The sequence below is a fragment of the Phascolarctos cinereus genome, unplaced genomic scaffold (genome assembly GCF_003287225.1).
Source record: "Phascolarctos cinereus isolate Bilbo 61053 unplaced genomic scaffold, phaCin_HiC Scaffold_726;HRSCAF=1367, whole genome shotgun sequence".
In the NCBI taxonomy this organism is placed as follows: Eukaryota; Metazoa; Chordata; class Mammalia; order Diprotodontia; family Phascolarctidae; genus Phascolarctos; species Phascolarctos cinereus.
The window spans coordinates 130,479,810-130,498,541 of NW_027556098.1; the positions used below are offsets into that span (position 1 = coordinate 130,479,810).

An 18,732-nucleotide genomic window follows, 5' to 3' on the forward strand; every position below is an offset into this window, starting at 1 on the left:
GCATGCCATGCTGGGTGGTCCTGTGCCATTGTCGCCCAGGTCACACAATCAATTCCAAAGTTCTTAAGAAACACCTTGAGAGTGTTCTTGTATCACTTTTTCTGATCACCAGGTGTGAGTTCTCAATGAAACAGTCTTTTTGGCAAGCTTATGCTTGGCTGGAATGAAAACCCAAAGTTGGAGTCAAATGTCTGATTGATTGATTGAAAGACAATCAAAAAGAAAGCTGAGCAAGGGGTTACAAGGGTCACAATGTGGATTAGGCTTAATCCCAGAGGTATTCAATATCTGCTTCTTTTTTAAAATGATGGTGTGGTTCATTGGAAAGAACTTTAGCATCTACTCTTCATTTCTCACAGTCACTGAATTTAAGACCATATCTTGGCTTCTTGCTCAATTAGACATGAGTTCTACTCTTAGTTCATCCACTAACTTGCTATATGCCCTTAAGTAATTAAACCTCTCTGTAACTGAGTTTCCTGTTCTGTAAACTGGGAATAATAATATGAACCCCAGAGGATTTTGAAGAACAAATGAGATAACTTGATTTGAAGGCTCCTATTTCCCCCAGTTTTACCTTCTTTCACTTATGTAAAAATGGTGATTGTCAGTTGAGAAGATGGCATTTGCCTTCGCAGCAGCCTCATTGTTATAACAACTTCTGCCAGGGAAGAGAGGTAACAGGTCTCACTGAAACCTTCAAAATTGACTGTAAACCTCTGCTAGCCACATTTTCACTTGTAAAACAGCTTTTTGCCCCTCATTGTGAATTGATGTTTGGTGGCCATTTTTTCTTTAGAGGGTACAGTGCAGAAGAACAATTTATTTTTAGCCACAGTAGAATACCTGCCCCAGACAGCTGCTTTCCAGAGAGGCAACAAATGGGTCATTTGTCATTCTCTGAAAATGACTTCCCCTTCCTTCTGTCCTGAGGTAGGCATTGTCCCAAGGGAAGAGGGAATCCTGAGTGCCCCCCATCTGCCACCTGGTACCACTGATGGAAGCAAGAGACTCACTAACCTGCTGTTGTTGGACACATGGGCAGTAGACAAAAGCATTTTTTCAATTAATGGTAGTTGATACAGCAGATACATGTTGGTAATTTTCAGCTATGGGAAATGTTTGTTGCTTTTTCTTTTTGAAGATGTAAAAGCTTATATATATTTACAATTCATCTTTGCCAGTTTTCGAAAAATCTCAGTTGTTACTAGGCAACTAAGTAGAGCCCTTGGGCCTGGAGTCAGGAACACCTGAGTTCAAGTATGGTCTCAGACACTAGCTTCGGGACCCAGTGCCTGGAATATAGTAGGTATTTAACAAATGTTTATTGACTGATTGATTGAATAATTTAACCTCTGTCTGTTTTAGTTTCCCCACAGTAAAATGAGGTTAATAATAGAACATACCTCCCAGGGTTGGTATGAGACTAAAATGAAATATCATGAAGTACTTTGCAAACCTCAAAAGTGCTATAAAAGGCTAGCTGTACAAATAGCTAGAGTACAGTTATCTAATTTAGATCTATTCAGGATGGTGACTTAAGTGTGATCTAGAGAAGCTAATGTCTAAGTTTGGCTTCACAAACATTTACTAATCAAACGTAATTTGTTAATCATATATACAATACCAGGCTCCACCACTGGGGGAAGATTTTTGTTGTTGTGGAGTTGTTTCAGTCGTGGCCAAATCTTCATGATCCCTTTTGAGGTTTTCTTGGCAAAGATACGGGAGTGCTTTGTCGTTGCCTTCTGCAGCTCATTTCACACATGAGGAACTGAGGCAAACCGTGTTAGTAAGAAAACAGCTCGTAAATGACTGAGCCTGGGAGGATGAGTCTTCCTGATTTCCAGCCCAATGCTCTCTCTCCACTGTGAGCCACTTAGCTACCTTTGGGGGAAGATACAGAGAAGTAAGATAATAGTCCCTGACCTCATGGAGTTTCCAGTCTAATTAGCAGGGGGATGGGACATTTAAAATAATACAAAGTAGAACAAAATTGGAGGTGGATGGGAAAATTGCTGGGGGAAAAAGGTTTTCTTCAAGCTATTGGTTGCATAATTAGCTCTTTCTGGAGTCTAGAAATAAGTGAGGATTAGTGGAAAGAAAACTGGGACCCTGTCGCCTAGGGACTCTCTCTCACATTCATTTTCTTATTTTAACTCCCTCAGTTCAGCATATGAATGGGAGACGTTGAATAGCATTCCCCAAGGAGAATACCCTGTGACCCTGTCTGGCCTCTGTTTTCCTTGGGGTCAAAGACTGCCTTGAAGAAACCAAAGCTAAGAATCCAGAGGCTACTCACGTTTAAACCCCCTGCCTTACTTCCCCTCCCTTCTCGAGTCTCTCCCCTTCCTCACCATCCCCTTCCCCCCCCCATTTTATCCTTTGATTTTTGGTTCTACAAATCTTTGACATGGCCCTAAGCAACTACATCTGCTGCTAGGTGGTAGGACTAGTGATTAAATTCTATGATAGAAAATGACTGTTTCTTAACTGGGATGGATGGGAAATGCTGTATGTTCAATTTTTCATATATGGTATAGGAAATCGAAACCACGTGGATGAGGAATGTGCCCATAGTATAACAGGAAAGCCTGTTAGAGCTCTTGGGAATGTTTATGAAGTCACTCACTGAGCGGGGAGGAAGAAGGGGAAGGTTTGTGTCAGGGCTGGTGGAAGAAAGTTTTAATGTAAACATTCTGGGGTGGGTAGAAGAAACAAGAGCTATCTTTTTGGAGAGGGTCGTGGTGTCCAGTTTACTTATAGATAAAACATGCTTAGCCTTTGTGCAGCCTCCCCCTCTTCATCCAGGTTAAATAATGCCTTCTCTATTTGAGGGCTATCCAAACTGTCTCAAAAAGGGATTAGTGGGGCTGGGTGGCATGTTTGGGAAAGCTATACTCTGAAAGAAGCTCTCGAGGAAACAACCCTTGGCTAGGCTGGTCTTCAGCAAAACAGTGAAATGGGCCCTTTCCTTCCCTTCCTTCTCACTGTCAGGCATGCAGCAGTCTCATTGCCCAGTCTAGTCTAAACTTATTCACAGTAAAATGTAAAAGATTTAATGCTTCCCTACTCCCAGGGGTGTTTGCATTTTTAAAAGAGGTGTTTGCAGAGCCAAAGGAAAATCTCTAAGGATGGAATTTCTGGCATCAGTGAAGGGGAAAATGAGGGGAGGGGGGGAATTCCTTATTTCCCTCAAATACAACCACATAAGCAGTTGCCTGCATATAAAGCTAGTCCTGTTCCTTCCTTTTCCTAAAAGTAGACAGTGTCTATTATATACCTGAATTTACAGTGTTAAGATACTGCCCTTACATGGGCTAAGGAATATGACAACTATGAGGTGAGGGGAGACTGTGGTATGCAAGGAAAAATATTGGGTTTGGAGACAGATGGTCTGGATTAAAACCCTTGCTCTCCTACTTTCTACCCAACTTCCCTGGGCCTCACTTTCTTTATCTGTAAAGAGAAGGGAGTAGGGAATGGACTAAATGTTTTCTAAGATCCCTTCAATTCTAAATCTTTAATCTCTAAGGATTAGAACATATGTATCTGGAGAAAATGTAGATGTGACTATGTCAGAACTAGAGGGAGTAGGATGGGTCAGATCTAGGAAGAGTAGGACTAGAAAACCAGTAAATACTGAACTGCATGATCAGTCAAGCAAAAGCTAAATATTAGAACATTGGTACAAAGCCAGGGATCAGGTATTTAAGGGACAGGAGAGAATGGACCTGTAAGTACGTGAGTCCAAAGATGGGTCCCAAACCAAGACACCATTTTGTTGGGGGGAGAGGAGGAAGGAAAGGTAAGATACTATTAAGGTCCAAACTAAGTTAAAAAATAGAGGAGTGTAACAGGTGATTGACAGAAGTCCATGCAGGATTGGCAGAAGTCATAGAATTTGAAGCTGAAAGGTTCAAGTGTGGAGTGGTAGGCATCTGGGAGCTCAAGCCATGGGGAGACTAAGACTTGAATAGGAAAAACCAGCCCCTGTGGGAACTAGGTGGCATTTGATTATAGTTAAACAGAGCAAGTGGAGCTAACAAGTTCTGATTTAGAGGAGCTACGGATTAGACAAGACTGGGCCCTATGTTTGGACCGGGAGCTCCCCTTACAAAGGTGGGAGTTAAATAGTCTCAGTGGCAAAGGTTAGAGGGCTGTTGGGCCAGGAGCCAAGCCCGTTTAGTCTTAGGGCACATGTGAACTATTAGCTTGGGAGAGAGAGACCCAATAAATACAAGATAACCCAATCCCCTAAATGTTAGGTTTCTTTGCCAGTGTTGGTGAATCTGATTTACTGTGAGTAATAAATTTTGTTATACACCAATTCCTTCTCTTGATCTGTCTACATTTACATTATATCATAATCCAAGCAGAAATGGACACACACTTTGTAGTGAATCATGTTCCTTCCTTTTCTCATCACATAACTTAAAAAGTTTATTTTTATTTTGAAAATGACAAACATGAAATAAAAATGGATATTTCTATATATATAGCAGAACAGAAAAGGATAGCACGTGAAACTGCAGATATCTATTAAGTATAGCTTACTTTTCTTTTAAAGCATATACATTTTTTTTGTTGGGTTTTTTTGGGGGTGCCTGTAACTTTCAAAGCTGTCCTTCTTGTCTATACTTTATTTCTAGCCTTTTTTCTGATCTCTGAATTTTTTAAAAAATGACTCAGTGACACTTTTTTCCCCATGCTATCCCTGAGCTCCCACCATTCCCCATTGGAAAAATAAACAAACCAACCCTTTGTAACACATGCATAATTTAAACAAAACAAATTTCCAGATTTGCTATATCCAAAGCCATATATTTTATTCTGTATCTTGAGTCCATTATCTTTTTGTCAAGATGTGGATAGTAGGTTATACCATCAACCCTCTCAAATAGGAGTTGGTCATTGCATTGAGTACAATTCTCATCTTTCAGAGTTGTTTTTCCTTGTAATGTTGTTATTGTATAAATTGTTCTCCTAGTTCTGTTCACTTCACTCTTCATCAATTCATGTAGATGTTCCAGGATTTCTCTGAAACCATCCATTTTGTCATTTCTTACAGCACAATAATATTCTGTTACCGTCATATACAATTTCACACCATGTAGGAGTAGATATTTGGACTCATAGTATCATAGACTGAAAGATGGAAAAGGACTTAAGAGATAACCTAGTCCAGGGGTGAGGAACCTGTGGCCTTGAGGCTACATGTGGCCCAAATTTGGGATTTGTTCCGTGAAGTTTGGATTCAGTCAAGGGGCCGCACTTGAGGACCTAGAGGGCCACATGTGGCCTGTAGGCCTTAGGTTCCCCACACCTGATCTAGTCCAACCTACTCATTTTACAGATATGGAAACTGAGGCCTCAAAAAGTTACATGACTAGCCAAGGCCATATTGCTAATAAGCAGCTGTCTCACTGTCAGTTGATATTAAAGGGAATTTTGTTTTTTATCTGTAACTTATCTATAATCTACAAATAAAACATTATATATAAATATATTATTATATATAATCACATACATATATATTATATAAATATAATATTATAATTTTATCCATAATTGTTGTAGGACACCCTTGGTAAGGAACTTTACCAATGCAGTTATGGTCTTAGAGAGTTGGGGGTAGGAGGAGGACTGAGGGGTGAATTGGCTTGCCTCGGGGCACCCAGCTAGTATGTATCAGAGGTGGTATTCACTCAGGTCTTCCTGATTCCAATACCAGCTTTCTATCTATCCCATAGGCCAGGCTGATTCTCCAAAGGGAAACTTACCTTAAATAAATACTGCTCTTGTTGATGATCATAAATACAACAGAGGTAAAGTATCTAAAAATCATTAGATTTCTTCTGGCCAGGATAATTATGCTGAGCATTTTTTAGACAGTAAAAGAATTTCTATGAAATAGATTTTGGAGGCTTTAGAAAAGATGGTCTGTGTGCCCTGTTGGAAGTTTAATGTGAGGTGTTTCTATGTTTCAAAATCTCTTGGGATTGTATGTTACCAAAAGATTTATAAAATGTCTTGATTGATTTTTAACCTGCACATTTATTTATAAAATGAACACAAAACAATATTTTTAAAGGTCTCTGACATTTGTATGCAATTTTAGCTTTTCAAGACTCTTCTCCTTGCATTATCATTCAGCCTCCACAATAGGCTTATGAGGTAAGTATGGACAAGTCATTTTACCTCTCTAGGTCTCAGTTTCCTACTTGTGAAGTGGAGATAATAATTATATACATACCACCTTCCTTGTTGTAAAGAAAGAGCTTCATAAACTAAAAAGCACCACATAAATGTGATCTACTTCCCAAATGTTTCCTTTTTTTAAAAAAATGCATTTTTTCAGTAATCAAGTATTCATTTTTTCTTCCTCCCACCTCCTTCTAGCTGCTGGGGGAAAAAAAGAAGAAATATAGGCTCAGTTAAGCAAAATATGTTCTCACATTGGTCACATCCCAAAAGACACTTTTTATTCTATCATCTCTGTCCTGAGGTGGACAGCATTTTTCTTTGTCAGTCCTTTGGAATCATCATTGATTATTTAGTTGATTAGAAATAAGTCTTTCAAAATGGCTTGCTTTTATGATATTGATGCTATAGCATAAATGGTTCTTCTGGTTCTGCTCACTTCACTCAGCATCAGTTCATATAAGTCTTTCTGTATGACACTGAAATCATTTCCCCCCCCCCTCATTTCTTATAGCACAAGAAGATACCCATATATTTCTTAGCACAGTCGCCATTCTGCTCATTCTAAAGAGTTTATCCATTTTTCTGAGAAGGAAGAAAGAATCCTTGGTGTTTGTGTATGAGTTAGAAGACGTAGCTCTGATTAATGTCAGTTATATCCAGAAAGACCTGGCCAGTGTAGTGGAGAAGACATGTATTTGCCACGTTATTCTCTCTAGCAATACTTTCCTTCTTTAGGTGTCCTAATTTTCCTCCTGTGTTTTGTTCATTTCCTTTTAAAGCTAGAAGAGCTTAGAGATCACTTAATCTATCCTCATTTGGCAGATGTGGTAACAGGCCAAGAGAGGAAATGACTTGCTCAAAGTCTTTCAGTGACTTGGAGGCAGTCTTGGGAAAAGATCTTAGATCTCTGGATTCTCAATTCAGTGTTCTTCCTATTATAACCAACTGCTTCTCTTCTCCTAAATCTTTCTCTCCCTACTTTGATCTTTCACCCATGTCTTTCTATTGTCTTTTTTATCCATGCATCTTCATCTAGTTTTTTCTCTCTTTCGTCTCTCTGTCACTGTCCCACCCTATTATGCTTTATACCCTGCTTCCCCCCAACCTGAGCATCATAGCTCTGCATGTACATACATCAGGTTTAGAAAGAATTTATGCATCTTAACATCCTTAATATAGAAAGACTGATGCTTCCAGTCTCAGCCCTCCTTTCCCTCAGGTTCTGCTCATGGTGAAGTAGAAAGGGGACAAATGAGAGAGAGGTAAGTAAGACTCCTCTCATCTTTTTCTTAATGCTTCCTTGGACTCAGGAGACAGGAGAGTTACTTTTCCTACATGAGTGTGACCGTAACAAAATAAATAGTGGTATTCTAGGATGAGAAGCAGAAAGACCATTTGGCCTATGGTTCTATAGACAAAGGATAGAGAAGGAGAGAAAGAAGAGAAAAAAGAAAAAGACTAAGGAGGAAGAAAAGAAGGCAAGAAAAAGAGAGGGAGTGTTAGCAAAAGAATTGGAGAGGAATGAGAGCAGAAGAGGAAGAAAAGGGACAAAGGGAACTCATTAGCAAGCACAGTGTTACAAACGTCTGTCTGTTTTGTTGTCCCCTAGATCAAATATTAGTCAGACCTCTGCATAATGTCAATATCAGCCACAGCTCAGACCTTAGTTGGCTTATGCGCATGGGAGAATAATATTGGCTTGCACACAGATGTGAGACAATTAAATCAAACTGGAATTTTTATCAAAAGGAAATCAGTGCTGTTCATTTTTGCACTAGTGTAGTACACTGAAGTATGTTCCCTTTCCCTGTCCCAACCCCCAGGCCTCTGGCTGGGGAGCATCTCCAGCCTGTTTGGGTGGGAGGCAGGCAGGGCGTGAAGAATGTCTGTGTCCTATTATGACTCAGAGGAAGTTATTGTCTGTGCTTTATATACACAGTGGGCCCGCTACATCCTGCTTCACATTTTGTGGGCCAGAGAGGGGGAGGGAAAGATTTTAAAAAAATTTTTTTAAACTATAATACTGAATTGTCACACTTTCCACCTATTAAAGCCCCTAGGGTGTGTGCCAGGACATTTTGACAGATCTGCCATGACCTTAGGTCAGCAGCCTAGCTTAAATACTGTGAGCCTTGGAGGAGGAGTCAAAAAGCCTAGACTCTAACCCTGACTCTGCCATTAATTAGCCACATGGCCTTGGACAAGTCACTTAACTTCTCCCAAACCTTGAATTTCCTCATCTAAAATGGGAATGGTAATAACTGTTAAAGTCTGATTCACAGGAATATAGTAAGGCCCTAATTATGCTCAAACCCCTTCTGTCTGCCTACCCTAATACCCAAAATCTTTCCAGGCCCAGCTGGGATTCACCTTCTAGAAGCCTTCCCTGGTCACTCCTAGTCCTTTGAACAGCTGTTGGGTTATTTACAATGTCACTCACTTGTCTCATCTGTTGTCTTTTATGTCTTTTATCATGAGGAACCTCTTTATGTCTGATCTCTCAAACTAGATTGTAAACTCCTTGGTGGCAGAAATTACATCTTGCATATCTTCAACACTGGAGGTGTTCAGTCATTGGCTAGATGATCACTTGTTGATGATGTGGCCTGTGTTGTATTTCAAGTCTCTTCCAACCTTGAGATTCTGTAGTTCTATGATTTTAAAAAAAACCCATAGGACTTAGCTCACTGCCTGGCACACTGTAGGTGTTCAATAAATGCTGATTGCTTAATTATTGCTCTTATCACTTTGTTTTTTTGGCTTAGGCAGTTGGGGTTAAGTGACTTGCCCAGGGTCACATAGCTAGTAAGTGTCAAGTGTTTGGTCTGAGGCTGGATTTGAACTCAAGTTCTCCTGACTTCAGGGCCAGTGCTCTATCCACTGCGCCACCTGGCTGCCCCTGTTGTTATCAATTATTGTTGAAGCTAACCAGCATTCTCTGCTTTGTTCCAGGAGCTCATGTTCTCTGGCAGCAGAACAGGCAGGCTCCAATCAAGGGAGTGAATCTGAATTGTTTGTCTAGACTCTGGGTCAGGGGGTAAACACTCCCATGAGGTAACCCTGGCCTGTGACTGGCCTCTTCTCCCCCTTGGTGAAGCAATGGGCCAGAAAATCTCAGGGAGTATCAAATCTGTGGACGTCCGTGAACCCCCTTACCAGTCAGTGAAGCGAGACCTGAGGGGCCCTGACTTCTGCCGGCCAGCCCGCCTGGACCTGTTGTTGGATATGCCACCAGCCCGGTCAGAGGTCCAGCATCAGCATGCCTGGAATCCTGAGGACCGCTCACTGAACATTTTTGTGAAAGAAGATGACCGGCTAACCTTTCACCGGCACCCAGTAGCCCAGAGCACAGACTGTATCCGAGGGAAGATAGGCCATGCCCGAGGCCTCCATGTATGGCAGATTCACTGGCCCACACGGCAGCGGGGTACACATGCTGTGGTGGGTGTGGCCACCGCTGAGGCCCCACTGCATTCAGTGGGCTATACAGCTCTCGTTGGCAGTAACAGTGAGTCCTGGGGCTGGGATCTGGGGCGCAACAGACTTTACCATAATTGTAAGAACCAACCTGGTGTGACCTACCCTGCCTTTTTAGAGCCAGATGAGGCATTTGTGCTTCCAGATTCTCTCCTAGTAGTTTTGGACATGGACGAGGGCACTCTTAGTTTCATTGTGGATGGACAGTACCTTGGTGTGGCCTTCCGGGGGCTGAAGGGGAAAAAACTCTACCCAGTAGTGAGTGCTGTTTGGGGCCACTGTGAGATCACAATGAGATACATTAATGGACTTGATCGTAAGTATTCTACCCTTTCTTATTTTCCTCCTGTGTTAACTCCTTGCTGGGTCATTTTGGTAAGGGGAAGGACAGGGTCTTAACTAAACCTTCTTCTCCCAGTGGCTATCCCAGACAATACTGTGTGTTGGATACATTACTCTGGTGCTTAATAAATGTATGTGATCTTTGTGTTTATAAGCATTTATTGAAATAGGTGTCAATGACCAAATTAAATTTTCATTGTCATTAACATGTAGGTAATAGTAACATTAACTCTGGAGGTAGTGTGGAGTAATGGATAGAGAATTGTCTTGGAGTCAGGAAGTTGTTCAGTCATTTTTCAGTCACGTCCAACTTTTCGTGATTCCGTTTGGGGTTTTCTTGGCAAAGATACTTGAATGGTTTATCATTTCCTTCTCCAGCTCATTTTACAGATGAGGAACTGAGACAAACAGGGTTAAGTCACTTGTCTAGGGTCACACAGCTAGTGAGTGTCTGAGGCCACATTTGAACTCATGAAGATGATTATTCCTGATTCCAAGCTCAGTGTTGTATCCATTGTGCCACCTAGCCCAAATCTTGCCTCTGATACGTACTCCCCGTGTCATTCTGGGCAAATCACAACCCTTCAGTGCTTTAGGCAACCTTCCAAGGAAATAAGCAACAGAACATTTGCTGACCTATTCTGGTAGAAGGAATTTCCTCACTGGGCTTTCTCTACTCCAGTGAAATCACAGATCCAAACTCTTTTTCTCCAAAAAAGCCCCCTAACTTATATAATATTATAATTTTAAAAAAATCATAGCTCAATAGCTGGAAGGGACCTCAAAGACTGTCTTATCCATGCCTTTCCTTTTATAAATGAGGAAGTTTAGAACCAGTCAACAAACCAGGGCTTAAGATGTTCCAAGAACTGTGCTAAGCTCTGGAGACAGAAATAAAAGCAGAAACAGTCCCTTTCTTCAAGGAACTCACATTCTAATCGAGGAGACCGCAAGCAAATAACTATGCACATTTAAGTTCTCTACCATCTATATCAAAGGTAATCTTCATGTGAAGGCAGGTGGGCACAGTTGGAGAGTCTTTCTACAGAAGGTGGGATAGGAGCTGAGGCTTAAAGAATACCAAGGAAGATAGAAGGAAGAGGCAAGAAGGGAAAATATTGGCGGCATAAGGGATAGCCATGAAAATGTATAGTCTCAGAAACTAGAGTAACAGGTAGACCCACATAGCTAGAGTATAGAAAGGAGTCAGGGATATGCAGACTGCCAAGGTAGTGAAGAAGGGGCCAGGTTGTAAAGGGTTTTAAATGCCAAACACAAGATTTTGTATTTGTTCCTGAAGGGAGTCAGTGACTTTTTTTGAACGTATGTGGAACAGGGAGAGAGGGAGGCTGACATAGTCAAACCTGTGCTTAAGAAACATTTCCTTGGCAGTTTTGTGAAAGTATCAGAATAGAAAGGAAGGGAAAAAAACCATATATTTATATTCAGTGTCTACTATGTGCCAGCCTCTGTGCTAAATGCTTTACAAATATTACCTCATTTGATCCCCACAGTAACCCTGGAAGGTAAGATACTATTAATATCCTAATGTTACAATGGAGGAAACTGAGGCAGACAGGTTAAGTGACTAGCCCAAGGTCACACAGCTAGTAAGTATCTAAGGCCCTATTTGAACTTAGGTCTTTCTTTTTCCAAATCCTGTGCCCTAACCCCTGCACCACCTAGCTGCTTCCAAGTAGGGAGAGACTTGAGGCAGGGAGACAGACCTACTGAAATTATCTAGAAGAGAGATTTTGAGGGCCTGTAGTGGAGAGAAAGGGAAAGTGTTGAGAGACTCAGTGAGGGTAGGAATTATAAGGTATGATAACAGATTTGCTGGCTGAGGGCTAGTGAGGAGTTAAGGAAGACACTGGGGTTGCAAACCTGGGTGGGTGGAAGGGTGGTAGAGCCCTTGAAAGTAAATAGGAAGTTGGGAAGAAGAGAATTTGAACTCAAATCCCCTGACTCCAGAGTCAGCATTCTTTTCTCTATATCACATTGCTTCATGGTTTAGAAAAGTCTTTCCTTCTGAGAACACTGTGAGGTAGATAGCATAAGTATTAATATCCTCATTTTACAGATAAGGAAACTAAGGTTTTTTTAGTTAAGTGATTTGCCCTTGGTAATACAGCTAGTAAGTTGCAGAGCTGGGAATCGAACCCAGACCTTCTGATTCCAAGCCTGGTGTCTGTTTACCATCATCACATTATGTACCATTACTATAAGCCTTCATCTCCAGGTTTGAATCAATTAGTCTGTCAATAAATGAGAATTTACTATCTACTAAGTGTTTAGCTCAGGGTTAGCCCTATGGCAAAATTTGAATTATGAAAGAAACAAGCATTTATTAATAATAGCTAACATTTATATAATATTCACTGTGTGCCAAACACTGTGCTGAGTGATTTACAATTATCATCTCATTTACTCCTCACAACAACCCTGGGAAGTAGGTACTACTATATTCTCCATTGTACAGATGAGGAAACTGAGGCAAAGAGAGGTTAAATGGCTCGCCCTGGATCACACGGCTAGTAAGTGGTTGAGGCCGGACTTGAGTTCAGGTCTTCTCAACTCCAGGCCCAGCCCTCTGTGACATATGACCCCACCTAGCTGCCTAAATGTGTTGTGTTTACTACATGCTGGGCACTGTGCTAAACCCTGAAGATACAAATACAAGCAAAAACAAAGTCAGTCCTGTTCTCAAGGACCTTACATTCTGGTGGGAAAAGGCAACACTCAAAGGGAACTGAAAATCTGGGGGGAAAGAAGGGAGAAAGTACCAAGGCATGGCTTTGAAGTCTAGAAAGTCAGGGACAAGGACAAGAGGAGACAAGGTTAATACCAGAATTATCAGCTCCATCAAGAGAGACATAATGGACTGAATGAGGGAGATGAGTTTTCTTTTTTTTTTTGCTAGGCAGTAGGGTTAAATGACTTGCCCAGGGTCACACAACTAGTAAGTGTCAAGTGTCTGAGGTCGAATTTGAACTCAGGTCCTCCTGATTCCAAGGCTGGTGCTCTATCCACTGCACCACCTATCTCTCCCAATGAAGTCTTCTTGTATTGTTCTCTGGTCAGACCACATTGGGAATTTTGTATTTGGCTTTGAGTGCCCTATTTTAAGGACATGGATAAGCTAAAGATTATCCAGAGGAGAATGATCATTGAAGATGGAAGACCTTGCCATTAATGATCACGCCATAAGATCAGTTAGTTAAAGGAACAGGGAGTGTTTACCATGAGGAGGAATCTTAAGGTGCACGGGGTAAACATTCAAGCCTTTGAAGGGTTTTCATATGGAAGAGAAAATAAGCTTGGGCTACTTAACTCCAGAGGACAGAATTAAGAGCATTGGGTGCAAATGGGAGAGGGACAGATTTGGCTCAGTGAGGAAAATCTTCCTATTAGAACTTTTCAAAGGTAAAGTGAGCTGCCCAAGAAAGCATGGGTCTCATGTCTGTAGAGGTCTTCAAAAGAAAAAGAGTAGGGGGACCAGCCCTGGAGTCAAGAGGACCTGAGTTCAAATTCAGCTTCCAACACTTACTAGCTGTGTGACCCTGGGCAAGTCACTTAACCCCGACTGCCTCAAAAAGAAAGAAAGAAAGAAAAAGAAGTATAGAGAAAAGTGCTGAATTTTGAACCTAGGTTTCAAATCACGCCTCTGCCAACTTACTTTGTGACCTTGGGTAAGTTACTATATATATATATAGTGGATAAACTATTGTATATTATTGTATGTATTATATTATAAATTATTGCATGTAAGTATATATAAATTCTATTTTATTTTCAGTTCTGAATTGTCTTTTCTACCCACTGAGAAGGAAATACAGAACCTATTATAAATATGTATAGTTGTGCCAAATAAACTCCCACAATCTCCACTTGGAATCTATCAGTTCTCTATCTGGAGGTGGATAGCATGTTTCATCGTGAGACTTTTGGTATTGTGGTTGGTTATTGTTTTGATCTGAGTTACTAAGTCTTTGAAAGTTGATTATATTTACAGTATTGCTATAATATAAATTGTACTCCTGGTTTTGTTCACTTCCCTTTGTTAACGTTAGTTCATAAGAGTCTTCCCAAGTCTCTGAAACCATCACCTTCATCAATTTTTTATAGCCCAAGCAGTATTCCATCACATTCATATAGCATAGCTTGTTCAGCCGTTCCCTAATTGATGGGTATCCCCTCGGTTTCCAATGCTTTGCCACCACAAGAGAAGCTGCTATAAATATTTTTGAACATATGGGTTTTTTTCCTCTTTCTTTGATCTCTTTGGTGTATAGAACCTAGTAGCAGTATCACTGGATCAAAGGGTACACACAGTTTAATAGCTTTTTGGGCATGGTTCCAAATTGCTTTCCAGAGTGGTTGAACTTGTTCACAGCTTTACTAACAGTGCCTTAGTGTGTATGTTTTCCTACTGACTCTCCAGCATTTCTGTCATCTTAACCACTCTGATGGATGTGAGGTGGTACCTCAGAGTTGTTTTAATTTGCATTTCTCAAATTATTATTGATTGAGAGCATTTTTATGTGGCTTTTGATAGCTTGGATTTTTTCCATTTGTCAGAGAATGGCTCTTATTCTTATAAATTAGACCTAGTTTCCTGTATATTTTAGAAATAAGATCTTTATCAGACAAACTTGCTGCAAAGATTTTTTTCCTGAGTTTTCTGCTTTTCTTCTATTTAGCTGCATTGGTTTTGTTTGTGCAGAAACTTTTAATTTTCTGCAGAGTCATTCATTTTACCTCCTATGAACCTCTCTGTCTTTGGTTTGGTCTTGAAGTGTTCCCCATCCAAAGATCTGACAGGTAATTTCTTCCATGCTCCACTAATTTGCTTACAATGTCATCTTTTAATGTCTAAATCATGTAAGCATTTTGAGCTTATCTTGGTATATGACCTTTGTGCCTAGTTTCTGCCAGACCACTTTTCAGTTTTCCCCAGCAGTTTTTCTCAAATAGAGTTCTTACCCCACTAGCCGGGATCTTTGGGTTTATCAAGAACTAGGTTACTGTGCTCATATGCTTCTGTATATAGCGTGTACCTAATCTGTTCCATTGACCAACCACTCTATTTCTTATCTAGTACCAACCTGTTTTTGATGATAATGGTGATAATCCTCAGCCCACCTTCTACCTCCCACTGTTGATCTCTACACACACACACACACACACACACACACACACACACACACACACCACCCCCTCTCTTACATTTTCAGGATTGACCACTATTTAATATCAAACTGTTGATCAGGAAACCATGGACTGTCAGTGCTAAAAGACAACTTGGAGATCATCTGGTTTAAGCCCCTCATTTTACATATAAGGAAACTGAGGCCCTGACATGCTCTGAGTCATGCAGGTAGCAGAACCAAGATTAGAATTCAGGTTCCCTGGTTCCCCAGTCCTGTGTTCTTTCCAATAATCCTTCCATTATTATCGTTTAACCAGTTACATTTAGCATCATATATGTGCCCATAGTGGAAGCAGTCATTAATTAATTATCACGGTACCTTTTGCTTTCTCATATTGGGTCGCTTAACAGTTACAGTTCAGAGATGCCAGTTCCAGGAAAAATACAGACATTCATAATCAGATGCATAATTGGCAATAGTCCTTACTTGAAATTTTTCTTTCTGACAGGATAAAAAAAGTTTTTCAATTGTTAGTATGGGAAGGTTGAATTAAGGGAGTTTACACTGGAAAATAATGCATACTCAAGTGCATAGAATCTCCCCATTAGAATGTAAGCACCTCAAAAGCAGGGGCCATATTTTTGCCCTTCTTTTTATCCTCAGCATTTTAGCACAGCACCCGGCACTTAATAAGTGCTTACTAAATGCTTTTTGATTCACTGACTGACATGAACTATTTTGAATATATACTGTAATTCACTTTGGATATTGATTTATCCTTTTGTGCAGTATCAGGTGGCTCAGCTTTCAAGTCCGTAGCCAAGTTGCTGATGAAGTTTTAGCCAGAATGATTTCTGTATACAGAGAGAGAGAGAAGTTCCTAAGGCTCTCTTCTTATCTTTGGTTCTCTGCTGTGGTATGGCTGGCGAGAGAAAGGTCATGATGCCAAAGTAGTCACCGGGTAAATTCATTAAACTGTTCATTGGACTCATTTAGTGAACATGGTACCTGTGCACAGGGTGGCTTCGGGAGGTGTTTTGGTGAATTTTCCTACAGTATGGTGGGAAAAGAATGTCCTCTTCTTCCCCTAAATAGCTGGGGTTTATGGGGGAGAATTCAGCCTTTTGAAGAAGTTCAGGAGGATGAATTCAAAGTAATTGTGGGATGTCAGAATCATAGCTTTAGAGTTGGAAGAGACTTTAGAAGTCATCCTTTATAACTCACCTCATTTTACAGATGAGAAAGCTGAGGCCCAGAGTATTCAGTGATTTGCCCACTATCACACAGATAATGAGTGTGGGAATTGAATCCCACACAAATCCAATGCTTTTCCCTAAAGCCATGAACTAGTAAGAGAATAATGTTGCAAAAAATGCAAATCATGGAATTTTTCTACACATTAAGCTGAAACATTGGGACCTAAGATGATGAAATTTGAGGTTCTACCCTGGGAGTTGAAGAAAAGGGGAGGCGGAATATGGTACTGCTAAGGAGGAAAAAACTACTCTTGACCAGCCTGAGTGGTACCCTGAGATGACACCAGAAGCTATGCTTATATGTAAATATCAGAAGGACAGCTAGGTGGCATGGTGAATAGAGCACCAGCCCTAGAGTCAGGAGGACCTGAATTCAAATCTGGTCTCAGACAGCTGTGTGACTTTGGGCAAGTTACTTAACCTGGACCGCCTCCCAAATAAGTAAATAAATATCGGGATCATAGAATGTGACAGTTAAGTGACACAGTGGTTAAGGGTGCTAGACTTGGAGCTGAGGAAGATCTGAATTGAAATCCTAGCCTTAGATACATGTTAGCTGTATAATCCTGGGTAAGTCACTTAATCTCCCACAACCTCAGTTTCTCCATCTTTAAAATGGCTATATTAACAGCACTTACCTCATAGGGTTGTTCTGAGGATCAAATGAGATAATATGTGTGCAGCACTTTACAAACCTTTAAATGCTATCTAAATGTTAGCTCTTAGGTCAGCCACTATGTTAGACCAGAAAGGGACCAGAAAAGGCCATTTGGCCCAACCCTCCTATTTACAGGAAAGAAAACTGAGGCCCAGAGAGGTGAAGCAACTTGCCCCAGATCCCTGACCACTGGACAACCCATATTTAACTAAACCCTAAATCTTTTATGCCATCTGATTTGGGTGGCAGAAATTCTGTAAAAGAAGATGTGTGATAAAGATTAGAACCCAGGGTTAGGCTTTTGTCCTTGCAGGTGCCGGCAGTATAAATTTGGTGCCTGAGGACGAAAAGACCAGTTTGGGGGAAGAACTGGGGTTTGGGGCCCACATCTCTTCAACATTAGGCTTGTTGACAGAGTTTAGAAATGAGATGTAGCTAGCAAAGGGAGCTATGACTCTATGCAATTTTTTTTTTATCTGAGAAAGAATAGGCAAAATTATATGGGAATTCTCCTCCGGGTTGTTGAAATTGACATATTCAACCATCTCCAGATTACTGAGGCCAGGCAGATTTCCTTCCCCATAGGCTGAAAACCGTTTTGAAAAATTTATCCCTTGGTCTCTGCTGTCTAGAACCCAAATCACTTGATCTATTAACCAAACAACAAATATTCACGGATTTATGAATACAAAGTACCTATATACTCAAGCAGTGAATTTCACCCCCCTGCCAGCTGAACATATATTCTTCAAAACTTTCAATTGAGTACAAAACTCCACAGACTCTTCTGAAAAAATTCATTTGGCCAAAGACAACCCATAAATTTATTATGAATCAAAGCCCAAACATATTCCCACAAAAAATTTAGAAAATTTAATAAATACCGTAATCCTCTATAGAATCATTTAAAAGCATAAGTATTCTTATTTATGTGTGAAATCAGAAGATGTGTTGAGAGTCCTCCCTACTTATAAGGTTATGAGGTCACTAGAGACAGTATGTTGAATATACCATCTTTTTCTCCTAATGTCTTGAACACCAAAGCTCCATTGCTTTCTGGCATTCCAATTTTTCACAACAAAGTTGTGCTCACCCCAAAGACGAGGGAATATCTGCATTACCATGTTCAGAGTCGGCTGTGGCCTCTCATCTCTCAGAAGTTTGTTAGTATAAAAAGCAAAAATTCTTGATAATCTTCTTTCTCATTTAAGAGTGGCTTTAATCCAAGTCATGCTGCCTCTGGTACACACTAAGATCTTGGGAGCCTCTGTGATTTCCAGGGACCTTTTCCTGGAAAGAGTTTGCATTTCATAGAGCTCAACTCCGCAGCATAATGAGTAATTGCTCAAGTCAGTGGAGAATGGGAACATGGACAGGATGGACTGAGTGAGGTATCTTATTGTGACTATTGGGCTGTTAGTGATGCATATAAGCCCCCTGGGACCTGAGAGGGCTCATATAGGGAGCTGGTGGTTATCTACACAGTGTTTTCAGAGGACTGGCAAAAGGCACTTTTGCTTAAAAAGAAAAAAAAATTTCCATCTACTTCCTGATCTGTTTCTTGCTTAACACCTATCATGTATCAATCCAAAGAAACCTCTTTCTCAAGCCAAACTTGCAGTTTCCTTTATCTTTCCTTCAT

General features: G+C 40.6%; 1 protein-coding gene across 1 annotated transcript in view; it reads left to right on the forward strand.

The window, feature by feature from the left end:
* Positions 1 to 18,732, forward strand: part of SPSB4 (splA/ryanodine receptor domain and SOCS box containing 4) — a 144,947-nt gene that overhangs the window by 12,565 nt on the left and 113,650 nt on the right. The window contains exon 2 of the mRNA XM_020986143.2: positions 9,160 to 10,000. Coding sequence (XP_020841802.1) covers positions 9,307 to 10,000 — 694 coding nt within the window. The 5' untranslated portion in view covers positions 9,160 to 9,306. The remainder of the gene's footprint in view (positions 1 to 9,159; positions 10,001 to 18,732) is intronic.